General features: G+C 38.8%; 1 protein-coding gene across 1 annotated transcript; it reads left to right on the top strand.

The window, feature by feature from the left end:
* Nucleotides 1-6,246: 6,246 nt before the first annotated feature.
* On the top strand, nucleotides 6,247-7,188 carry LOC123789536 (olfactory receptor-like protein OLF3). The gene has a single exon (XM_045793617.2). It carries the CDS (start codon nucleotides 6,247-6,249, stop codon nucleotides 7,186-7,188), a length of 942 nt encoding a protein of 313 aa, XP_045649573.2.
* The last annotated feature ends 6,156 nt before the right edge of the window (nucleotides 7,189-13,344 follow it).

The raw sequence follows: 13,344 nt of genomic DNA, 5'->3' as shown, positions 1-13,344 counted from the left end.
TATCATCTGTAAATAATGATAGTTTTCCTTATAATCTTTGTATGTCTCAGTCTATTTCTTTTCTCATATCATAGCTCAGGACTGCTAATGTGAGGTCAAACAGTAGCAATGATAGCAAGTATCCTTCTGGTTCCTGATCTAAGGAGAGCATCTACAGATTCTCCACTAGGTATAATGTTTGCTGTGGATTCAGGGCATTTAACTTTTATTAAATTTAGTTTTTAAGAAAGAAGTGTAATAAAGGGAGAGAATCCCTTCCCTAGTGTATATCAAAGCAGATTATATGTAAGTACAATTAAAGCTGTAGTATTGGTGTGGAAAAAAGGCGCGAATCAAAATACAATCCCAAAAGAAATTTTGCATATATGAATTTAGTATATCATAAATATATAATTTCAAGGCAATATAGGAAAATATGTACTTCTAAATAAATGATGTTGGGACACATGGCTATACTAATAGGACAAAGAAATGTCATCTTTCCTATTAATATGCCATGAAAAATTAATTCCAAATATCTAAAGGTGAGGAAGTGATTTTACAAATGAGTTTATATCTGCTCCCTCCTAAAAATGTACTAAATGTACTAAATATGTACTAAATGTACTAAAAATGTACTAAATATGTACTAAATAATGGTAAAAGGATAAGAAACAAGATAATAAATCCACAAAGCAAAGAGGACAATAACTAAAAAATATATATATTTTATGAGAAATGCCAGCAATGTTTTGGAAGCTAGAAAGCAACTTTTTTTTCTCTTGTCTTTTTAAGGCCCAGAGCTAACAGGCTGTGCTACACTTGCCCTTTCAACTCCAGCACTCACACAGGCAGCACTCTGCCAGGAGATTGTTTTGTATAGAAAGTGGGTCTCAGGAGCACCTGGGTGGCTCAGTTGGTTGAGCGTCTGACTCTTGATTTCTGCTCAGGTCATGCTCTCAGGGTCCTGGGATGGAGCCCCATGTTAGACTCTGCGCTCAGTGTGGAGTCGGCTTGAGGATTCTCTCTCCTTCTGCCCCTCCCCCTGCTTGCTCTCTCCTATCTCAAATAAGTAAATAAATCTTAAAAAAAATACAATTCCAAACCTAGACAGCAGCCCCACCACAGGCTGCATCTGTCTAGGGACTGGCATAAAAAAGTCTCCCTGCCCACGCTCAGAGCAGACAACAAAGCACAAAGCATCCTGACGGCCCCGAGTTGCCTGGCTGGGAGCTATTGCTAAAGGAATGTGGAGATGGGTGCACTGCAGTGATGAATTTGAGATTTAATCACATCTTCATGTTCATAAAGTGGCATAAAATTTCCACTATGCAAAGTCACACCCTATCCCCTTGAGAAATTAAAGTTTGGAGAGCTCCTTTCCACGCTCTGGGGACAAGGAAACAAAACTTGGATTTGCAAAGTTGAAATGTAGGTTAGGATGTTTGGTGCAGAAGTGACCAGACAGAGAGGGAGGGAAAATAAATCTAACAAACAAAGCATAATTGGCCCCTTGAGATTTCATCACTAAAGTTAAAGAAAGTTACCTGTTCCAGTTGCACTTGCCACAAATTTCACAACTTGCCCACCCCTGCCATCGCACAGGATGGCCTCCTCCACTCTCCAGAGGTGAGTCAGCCATTGTCAGTCTCCTTTTAACACTTATTTAGCAGCATGAGTTATGAAACCAGGTTCCTGTAATCCGTAGTCCCTCCTGTATTCTTTAAGCCTAAGAGCATGGCGGCTTGACACAGTTGTCCTCTTCTGGAGATTTGTCCTAAGAACGTGTGTTCTGGCTATTCAAATCAGGAAGCCAGAATTTTCAAGTGATTTAAGGGTCCCCCACCTGTGGTGGCCTGAGCCTGCTGACAAGTTGGCACCACTCTTCAACTCTGCTTTTCACCCACCAACTCCTGGAAAGAGGGGCCAGGTACCAGGTCCGTGCTGATGGGCTTTTTCTTTGCTGATGCCAGTAGAAAGATGACTCCCTCAGAGACTAGCTCTTTCCCCTCCACATGGAATTTCTGTTTGGGGAGCAAGTCTTTAGAGTAATATCCTTGTCTGAAATGCTTCCCACAACTGGCCATCTGGGGCTGGTCAGGAATCTAATATAGTTTTGCTAGTTTCCACTGTCCACACTTGCACCCTGAATAGGCTGCTTCGATGATGCATGTTGTTAAAATAGTAATTTTCAATTTTATTTCCATTTGTTTATTAATTTAATAAAGCATTTTTGTTATTTTTTATTGCTGGATAACTATGTGTGTTTTTCCTCCAGGAAAAGCATAGTTTATGCCATTATCTTTATTTTACTGATATGAAAACTGATGTGCTAGGATTTTAGGGGAATATATGCTTTTCCATAATGCTTCATTCCAGTGGAAGGGGTCTTTCAAAGTGAAAATCAAATGTTCAAGATGCATGAAAATGATCCAAAGATACAGAGCTGTTGGTAATGATAAATGCAACTATTCTACTTGAAATAAAAATTTGTGTGGACTACTCACCATGCCTGGTTCTAGCTTAAAGCTCATTCTCTAAGTAGTTTGGGGCAAGGCAGAGCAAACAGTAACACTGGAGCAGGGCTAGATGGGAGCTGAGCAGAAGGGAGGGGTGGGAAAGGATAGGGAAGGGTGGGGAAAGGAGTCCTTACCTGCAGGAGGCAGCCCAACCCAGGAGTCCTACCTACTCCTGTTCAAATCTGTGCCATCCCCCCTCTTCCTTTCTGCTCTCTATGCATTTTACTTCATCTTCTTTTCTTTACCCCATGTCCCTCTCCTTTCAAAACTATTCTAAAAGCTCAGAGGAAAGGGATTTGGGTTTCTGATCATCTCTCGTGTGCTTTGGCAATGCAGAGATGATTCTGGTAAAGTATTTGCTCCTCTTTGCAAAGCAGCTGATGATAAAGTTGTTGAAGGACAGAAATAATTCAATAATGCCAACTATATGTACCTTAGCTAAGTGTTTTTGAGTCTTCCATCTTTTGGTGAGGAATTTGGGGTTTTTCAGTAATGTAACTGAGAAAAAATTTGTCCAAAGATGTGTGTGTGGGGGGAGGGGTGGGTAGTAGGAGGCAAGATCTCACTGTTCATATTTTCTGAGAATTCATCAGTTTCCCTGGTAAATCTATTTTGAGTAGGATTTCTACCGTGATAGAACCAAATTCTAGAAAATTTCACTGCAAAGGACTAAAAATAATACTCTGGGATTAAACACTAAGATAAAAATGGGAAGCTCTGGTATATAAAATATTGGATAATTTTAGCAATGTGTTAATTGATTAAATGTGTTATACGCAACTAATGAATCATCGAACTTTACATCAAAAACCAGGGATGTACTGTATGGTGACTAACATAATATAATAAAAAAACATTAAAAAAATAAATGTCAAGAAAAGGACATAGATATTGAATTTTCTTTTCTCCCATTTTCATTGTTCCATTTCTTCTTCATTTGGTTTCATTTCAATTTCCTTGGTTTCTTCACTGTACTCTTTTTAAAAATTTTGTCTTCCTTTCTGTTTTTTTTGTTTTTGTTTTTTTTTTCCTTTCTGACCATTAATTCTCTCTGATTTTTTTCCTTTTTCCCTAGAGAGTTTTTCGGTGACTTTGCTCATTTATTTATTCTTATTTGCCTCTCAATATCGTCTCTTCTTCTGCTGCTTATCTTTTGCATACCTTTCTCTTTTAGAAATTTATTTACTACTTGTTTATTTAAGTTTGGGCTAGTTTTAATTTTTTTTAAAGAAGATATTTAATGAAAGACATTTAATGAAGATTTAAAAATTGAGGTATAATTCATATCACATAAAATTAAGCATTTTATAGTGCATAATTCAGTGTCAGTACATCCCAGAGTTGTGATTTTATGTTGTGAATGTACAGCTAAGCAGTCATGAAAGAGCCGCGAACAGCTTGGGCCTGAGTGAGTGTGTTTGTATATGGGACCACAAGGGGGCGCTCTGGAAGCATTCCTTTGACTTGAAAGAACTGTGTCTCTTCACCTGTATAATGATTTGGGCTTACCCTCCACGGCCCTCAACATTTTTCCTCTCTGCCTTGGGTGTGATTACCAAGTGACCTGGAAATATAGTCCACTTTTTATGTTAGTGTGACAGTAACTATTTACACAAACAGAGGGGGGATATGTTGGCACTATGCATAAGCACTCACCACTAAGGAAAATAGAGTCCAAGTTCCTTGTGGGAGACAGATTAGAAGGGACAAATCTCCCAGCAAGACAAGACAACCCCACAGTCCAGGATCCTTTGTCGTGACTCATCTTTTCCTTGTTAGGGATAATCTTTTGGCTAGACAAACCTCCTTAGGTTTAATCTTTTGAAAGCTGATTTTTAAAAAATTAACGCATACCTTTATCCATTTCTGATATTAGGTCATTTTTGTTTCCATTCTTGTCCATAATCATAGCCCTTCATTTGTTCTAAAGGGAGGAAGAAAGGACTCCCTACCATGGACCCATCTTGCAGTTATCATCATATGAAACACAAAGTAGAAACATGATCGTCTTTCCAAGTTTGTAAAAGAGGCCAGTGAATCACATTCTACAAGAAGAAGAGAGTTTCCTAAATGAGGGAGATGTGCTTTATTTCTCCTTGTCCTGTTGTTGGCAAAGGCTGAAAGCGGACTTCAACTTCACAGGTAAGCAGGAGACACCTACTCTGCTCTACCATGCCTTTGGGGGGTGAGTGGGATCAAAAGTAAGAACTCAGTCCTCTTGATATGTCTCCTGATTTTTTCTTTTTTAAGATTTCATTTATTTGTCAGAAAGAGAGAGAGTGCACAAGCAGGGGGAGCAGCAGAGGGAGAAACAGTTTCCCTGCTGCAAGGAGCCCAATGCAGGACCCTGGGATCATGAGCTGAGATGAAGGTGGATGCTTAACCAACTGAGCCACCTAGGCGTCCCGATATGTCTCCTGCTTTTAAAGTCAGGTGAATCCACAGCCTTTACACAATGACTGTCGCTGTGCAGCACACGGGACATGCTGTGCATAGGAACTCTAGGGATGTGCGCCAGGTTATCAGGTAACCCTGTTTACCTGCTGACTCCTCCTCTGTCTAGTCTCTTTACCACCTTTGCCGCCTGCAAATAAGAGGCCAAAATTCAGAGTGTAGCTGTAAAGATTACTGTATTATATTAATTGTTAGATATGTAAAGTATTTAGTATAATTTGGTACAGAGTAAGAATTCAAATTTTCACCTATATCAACTTGGTATAGAAACAAGTGCAGTCACAGTTTTTACTATTTCTCAGAACATTTTTCCCTTCCAGTGAATTTTTACACTCTGGATGGGCAAGAGTGTTTCAGGAGCTTGGTTTCTTCCCACCGTCTGCCCCCAAAAGAACAGATAAGATTGAGATTTTCTGAAGCTGAACTGACTGACTATTCAGTGATTCACAGGGCAATTGACTTGGGTAAGTCATTTGAAACAATTTTACAAAGAAACAGCATTTACGTTGACTTTAACACATCACTTTTTTTTTTGACACATCACTTCTTCAAAATATCAAAAATATTTTACTAAAAAAAGCAAAATCACTCATAGAAATTGTGTATCACTTAGAGATGCACTTGCCTGACTATGTTACTGAGCAAGCATAACAGGGCTGTAATAACACATGCCCCCCTTTTGGATATGTTTTTGGAGACAGCTGGGAAAACACTGCGTGTTTTGTTATTGTTTGTTTGATTTGCTAAAACTGATATTTCATGTCTTTTTGGTGAGAAAGTTTTTGGTTCACAGGAAAGATATTTTTCTGAATCCTGAATGATGTCCAGTCCTTTTAGCTCCCTTTTGTTTATTGAGTTTCCCCTCTAGATATCTCAGACACAACCCTACTTACCCTTCCTCCGTGGAACATTTCCAAAAACTTTCTCACCAAAAAGGAATGAATTCTCAAATAACTACTAAATTGAGTAGGATTTTAAGTCTAAACACTTCATTAATTTCCTTCCTTCATTGAAGAGCAGATGTTTCAGAGAAGAAATTATGATCCAATAAATTGAACTGTAAGAATGTAACTTCTTTACTTCTTGATTTCCAGCTGCACAGCTGGGTCCCATTGTGTTCCTCATCTGTGGATGCGTTCAAGCAGAGTTCGGATGATGACTTGGTTGAGATGTTCTAGCAGAACTTTTGGTTCGGACGGGTGGGCTCTCCATATGGTCTAAAAGCCACCCTTCCAATCCTGAGTTTTCATGATTTGTTTTTTCAACATCTTAAGAGTTTGGTCATCAGAAACTCATGGGCCAGGAAAATAAAACCCAGACATGGGTGATAGAGTTCATTCTGCTGGGGTTGTCCAGTGACCTGGAGACTCAAGTCTTCCTCTTTGTCCTGGTCCTGACCATGTACTTGGTGACTCTTGTGGGAAATGTCCTCATTCTTCTTCTGATCAGATTGGACAACAGACTTCATAACCCCATGTACTTCTTTCTTAGTCTTTTATCCTTTGTGGACCTTTGTTATACAAACAGTATTGCCCCACAAATGCTGGCCCACCTGCTCTCAGCCCAGAAGTCCATCCCGTTCTACAGCTGTGTGCTCCAGCTCTACACCTCCTTGGCGATGGGTGGGTCTGAGTTCTTCCTGCTGGGAGCTATGGCCTATGACCGCTATGTGGCGGTGTGCCACCCGCTGCACTACATGGTCATCATGCATGGAGGGCTCTGCCTGGGGCTGGCTGCTGGCTGCTTGGTGGCTGGTTTCACAAATTCACTGATGGAAACAATCATTACCTTCCGGCTTCCCTTATGTAACAATGTTATTAATCACTTTGCCTGTGAGACCCTAGCCGTGCTACGGTTAGCCTGTGGGGACATCTCCTTCAACAAGGTCATGGTGGCCATCTCAGGGTTTCTGGTGATCATGCTTCCCTGTTCCCTGGTTCTCTTCTCCTATGGTCGTATAGTTACTGCCATTCTGCAGATTCGTTCTGCTCAGGGACGTAGCAAAGCCTTTGGGACTTGTGCCTCCCATCTCACTGTGGTTTGCATGTGCTTTGGGGCTACCATCTTCACCTACCTGGGTCCACGGTCAGCCGCCTCAGTGGAAGTGGAGAAAATTGTCGCTCTATTCTATGCTGTGGTGGCACCTATGTTGAACCCCTTGATCTACAGCTTGAGGAACAAGGAAGTTGTGGCTGCTCTTCGAAAGGTTCTAGAGAAATTCAGAGATGAAGAGTAAAGACTATAAGAACTTTTCATTAGCTATCATCAAAACCAAAAAGGAGATTGGCTGAGAATATATAGGACTCCCACCTGTACACTAAGGAAGACTAAGATGGCCTTGCATTTGGATAAAGCATCCCTTTACCTGATTAATGACTTTCCTTATATAGGCCAGTGCAAGATAAGTCACATGTCAGTAATCCATGAGAGGACCTCTTCTTAGATCATCTTCTCTCAGATATCCAGTGGTATTCAGACTTCATCTGCCTATTTTTATTTTATTTTATAAGTATATCAGTGTATAAAGAAATGATCTGCAGCTTTGTCCACAGACCTGGTATGGAATGAATAGAGAGATGAATTCCACCAATTAGGTCTGCTTGTACCTGGTAGGAGCAGAATGGAGAATGTCTGTTCCTCTTTCTACATGACAATGCTCCATTTATTTGTAGAACAACCTTATTTCCTCCAGGATAGTCACAAATGGTTTCTTTAACTCTTTCTCAAATGATGGTCGTTTTAGAACTTTCAACACCATTTATGCCTTAGTCTAGAGTGTGGTATGATATTCTGAAATAAATAATATATGGTGCTATATTTGTTCACCCCAGTATGTTGGCTTTCGTTTGCTTTTCAAGAATCAAATTTGCTTGTAATACGCAAAATATCTGTGGCTTCACTATAGTCTTTTTTTATTGTATCGATATATATATATATATATATATATATATATATATATATATATATATATATATATAAAAAACATAAAATTTGCCAGTTTAACCATTTTAAGGGTACAGTTCAGTGGCATTGATTACTTTCTCAAAGTTGTGCAAATATCATCATTATTTCCAAAATTATTCGTAACTGTAATTTTTTTGTTTAACTAATTCCCAAGACCTATTTCCTATAAACTGTTTACAGAAATCTCCATACCCACTGCATTCTTTTTTATTTTTTTTATTATATTATGTTAGTCACCATACAGTATATCCCTAGTTTTTGATATAAAGTTCCATGATTCATTACTTGCATATAACACCCAGTGCACCATGCAATATGTGCCCTCCTTACTACCCATCACTGACCTATCCCATTCCCCCACCCACTCCCCTCTGAAGCCCTCAGTTTGTTTCCCTGAGTCCATAGTCTCTCATGGTTCATTCCCCCTTCTGTTTACCCCCCTTTTCTTCTTCCCTTTCTTCTCCTACCGATCTTCCTACTTCTTATGTTCCATAAATGAGTGAAACCATATGATAATTGTCTTTCTCTGCTTGACTTATTTCACTTAGCATTATCTCCTCCAGTCCCATCCATGTTGCAGCAAATGTTGAGAAATTGTTCTTTTTGATGGCTGAGTAATATTCCATTGTATATATGGACCACATCTTCTTAATCCAGTCATCTGTTGAAGGGCATCTTGTCTCCTTCCATGATTTAGCTATTGTGGACAATGCTGCTATGAACATTAGGGTGCATAAGGCCCTTCTCTTCACTACGTCTGTATCTTTGGGGTAAATACCCAGTAGTGCAATTGCTGGATCATAGGGTAGCTCAATTTTTAACTTTTTAAGGGACCTCCACACCGTTTTCCAGAGTGGCTGTACCAACTTGCATTCCCACCAACAATGTAAGAAGGATCTTACATCCTCTCCAACATTTGCTGTTTCTTGCCTTGTCAATTTGTGCCATTCTAACTGGTGTAAGATGGTATCTCAATGTGGTTTTGATTTGAATTTCCCTGATGGCTAATGATTTTGAACATTTTTTCATGTGTCTGTTAGCCATTTGTATGTCTTCATTAGAAAAGTGTCTGTTCATATCTTCTGCCCATTTTATGATTTGTTTATTTGTTTCTTGTGTATTGAGTTTGAGAAGTTCTTTGTAGATCTTGGATACCAGTCTTTTATCTGTAGTGTCATCTGCAAATATCTTCTCCCATTCTGTGGGCTGCCTCTTAGTTTTTTTGACTGTTTCCTAGGAAGAAATTGATTTTTTTTTAAACAGACTGATTAATTATGAAGAGATTAAAGCAGTTATCAAAAACCTCCTGAAAAACAAGACTCCAGGGCCTGATGGATTCCCTGGGGAATTCTACCAAACATTCAAGGAAGAAATAATACTTATTCTCCTGAAGCTGTTTCAGAGATTAGAAACAGAAGGAAAACTACCAAACTCATTCTATGAGGCCAGTATTACCTTGATCCCCAAACCAGGCAAAGACCCCATCAAAAAGGAGAATTACAGACCGATATCCCTGATGAATATTGACACCAAAATTCTCAACAAGATCCTAGTTAATAGGATCCAACAGTGCATTAAAAGGATTATCCCTCATGACCAAGTGGGATTCATCCCTGGGATACAAGGGTGGTTCAACATTTGCAAATCTATCAGTGCGATACATCATATCAACAAGAAAAGAGTCAAGAACCATATGACCCTCTCAATAGATGCAGAAAAAGCATTTGACAAAATACAGCATCCTTTCCTGATTAAAACACTTCAGAGTGTAGGTATAGAGGGCACATTCCTCAATTTCATAAAAACCATCTATGAAAACCCTACAGTGAATATCATTCTCAATGGGGAAAAGCTGGAAGCCTTTCCTTTAAGATCAGGAACACGACAAGGATGCCCACTCTCGCCATTATTATTCAACATAGTACTAGAAGTCCTTGCAACAGCAATCAGACAACAAAAAGGGATAAAAGGTATCCAAATCGGCAAAGAAGAAGTCAACTTGTCTCTCTTCGCAGATGACATCATACTCTGTATCGAAAACCCAAAAGAATCCACCCCCAAACTACTAGAAGTTATAGAGCAATTCAGTAATGTGGCAGGATACAAAATCAACGCTCAGAAATCAGTTGCATTTCTATACACGAACAATGAAACTGAAGAAAGAGAAATTAGGGAATCCATTCCATTTACAGTAGCACCAAAAATCATACATTATCTCAGAAATAACTTAACCAGGGAGGTAAAGGTTTTATATTCTAGAAACTACAAATCACTCTTGAAAGACATTGAAGAAGACACAAAAATATGGAAAAATATTCCATGTTCATGGATCGGAAGAATTAACATAGCTAAAATGTCCATGCTACCCAGAGCAATCTACACTTTCAATGCCATCCCGATCAAAATACCAATGACATTTTTCAAAGAACTGGAACAAACAGCCCTTAAATTTGTATGGAAACAGAAAAGGCCCCGAATTGCCAAAGAATTGTTGAAAAGGAAAAACAAAGCTGGGGGCATCCCATTGCCAGATTTCAAGCTGTACTACAAAGCTGTGATCACAAAGACAGCATGGTACTGGCACAAAAACAGACACATAGACCAATGGAACAGAATAGAGAACCCAGAAATGGACCTTCGGCTCTTTGGGCAACTAATCTTTGACAAAGTAGGAAAAAACATCCGGTGGAAAAAAGACAGTCTCTTCAATAAATGGTGCTGGGAAAATTGGACAGCTACATGCAATAGAATGAAACTTGACCACTTTCTCACACCGTACACAAAGATAAACTCCAAATGGATGAAAGACCTCGATGTGAGACAGGAATCCATCAAAATCCTAGAGGAGAACATAGGCAGCAACCTCTATGACATCAGCCACAGCAACCTTTTTCATGACACATCTCCAAAGGCAAGAGAAACAAAAGAAAAAATGTACTTGTGGGACTTCATCAAAATAAAAAGTTTCCCCACTGCATTCTTATCTTGTTAAAACTTAAATGAAGACACGTATTTTTAGCTCTGCAATTTTGATTATTGATTTTCATGCATCACACCAGCCCACCAAGAATATTTTGAAACTTGATTCTCAAATTTATTCCATTAGTTTGCTTTCTCTTTCTGTTTCATAGACATAATAAACACAAAAATTATAAAAAGAATTACCTAGTGCTACATGTCAATTTTATATCACTATGAACCTACTTCCACATTGAAAGCCTTCATTGGGCAGATTTTGTGTATGCTCTTAAATCTATTTTAAAATAGATTATTCAAGCATATTTTAATCATTTTATCTAGAATAATATAATAAGACTTTGTCAAATACCTTTTTAACTGTTATATTCTGGTCCTCGCCTGCTTGCATGTAAGTGTGCTAAATTTACATAATAACAATTCCTGATGCTCTGAGCTCCATCTGATTGTTATCTGGAAGTGGAGTCTATTCTTGTGCTTCCTATGCCCAGATCTTGAGCATCCCCAGGGATGTCAATGTGTAACTTGAAAGTCTTCATATTGCTCCAATCTTTGGTTCTCTAGAACCCCTGCAAGGATGGCTGTCAGGTGACATAAAAATGACCTCACCCATCAAAACCAATGCCTATGCCTCTGTAAAATTCCTCTAGACTCATCTTTTAGTGATAGATTATCTTCAGCTTCTCAAGAGTATGTTCTTCAAAGCACAGCTGTAAGATCCATAATGAATCTAGTTCTCTCTTTTATGCTGGAGCTCTGTACATTTATTGAGGGTGGAATAAAGGGAGAGAGGGAAGGGGGGAAAGACTGGCAAGTGGTCAGCCATCACCTGAAATGGCTGAATGTGACATTAGTATAGACTAAGTCAACTATAGTAAAATTGTTTACCAAGGGAAAATCAAAGACTAAGCCTGGGTATTTGTGTCTGTGGCATTGAACATCCCATAGCAGTAAATAAGTCCCTCCAACATTCTTTGATGCTCAGAGACTGGTCTGTCCAGGCTTCCTTGAATGACATCTAGTGAGCAATAGATGCTGTATTAGTTTGCTAGGGCTGCCATAATAAAATATCACAGCTCAAGTGGCTTAAACAACAGAAGTGTATTTTCCCACAGTTTTAGAGGCTGGAAGTGCAAGATCAAGGCATTGACAATATCATTCCCTTGGAGGCCTCTCGGCTTGCGGATGGTTGCCTTCTTGCTGTGTGCTCAGATGGTCTTTCCTTTGCGTGTGCGTGTCTGTGTCCTAATCTTCTCCTCTTATAAGGGCACCAGTCATGTTGCATTAGGGCCTGCACATATGACCTTATTTTACCTTAATGACATTTTTAAAGGCCTTATCTTTAAATACAGTCATATTCTGAGGTATTGGGGGTTTGGACTCTAACATATGAATTTTGGTGGGTCACAGTTAAGGCCGTAACAAATAGTAACCCCACATTCTGAACTATCAGCCTATCCCGTCTGGCCTAACCAAAACTAACCTATACACTGTGTTGTTAAAAACAAACAAACAAACAAACAAACTTTTTGTATCAAGCTACCAACCTATTGATGTAGAAAGCATAGGTAGTATGCATTATTTGTTCTTATCGAACTTCAACTTGTTCCTGTTGAGTGCTCACAATAGGCTACCAAATGTTCACGAACAGTGCTTGATAGTTAATCCTAGAAAGTTGCCATGCTAGTATGCCTGTGTTTTCAAATCCATCCTCCTGATAATTTTGAAAATTTTAAGTAAAAGTACTCTACATTTGTTTGTCCTTAACTTCCTGGTACAGATCCTGTTCTCTGTGGTTCCCCACAGATTACAATAGGGGCCAGTGAAATAATGTATATTAGTCCAGAAGATTCTCTTGGGACAAAATTCAGAATCCGGATGAATGCAATTAATTTAAAATAGCTAGTTCGTTCTTTTGTGCATTATGGGAGGAAATCATTTTCTTGTGCTGCTTTTTCTTTCCTTTATTATACAAAGGTCATTTCATTTGATGAAAAGATTAGTCTAGCCTTCTGTCTCACCCCTTTTATCTGTGCATTAACATCAGATCTTCTCTAAAGGGAGGCCTGGTTTGTTTTTTTTTTTTCTAGGTCCTTTACTTAAAATAATCACGAACTTCTTAAATTCTTCATTTTGTTTTTAGCATTTTAAGTCACACCTTGCTTACTTTTCCTGTTATTAACTGTAATTGCTGAAAACTTCATTTAGAAAACCTATTTACAGGAGGAACTGATGTTGTAGATGAAAGAGTCTCACCATATAAAAAAAAGTCTATAGATGCATTGGTGAAATAACTGAATTTCAAGTGTAATGAAAGTTTACAAAGATCTAGAACATAAACAAAACAAAAGGGTCATTTAGAAAATATTTTTCTATTGCTGTGTAACATATTACCACAAATTTGGCAGCTGAAGGCCATACAAATTTCTGTTTCTGTTGGTTGGAAGTCTAG

Source organism: Ursus americanus, chromosome 3 (assembly GCF_024610735.1).
Source record: "Ursus americanus isolate L20-20 chromosome 3, mUrsAme1.1.p, whole genome shotgun sequence".
NCBI classification, from domain to species: Eukaryota; Metazoa; Chordata; class Mammalia; order Carnivora; family Ursidae; genus Ursus; species Ursus americanus.
Note: the sequence above shows the minus strand (reverse complement) of the source record. Positions and strands in the feature narration are given on the sequence as shown.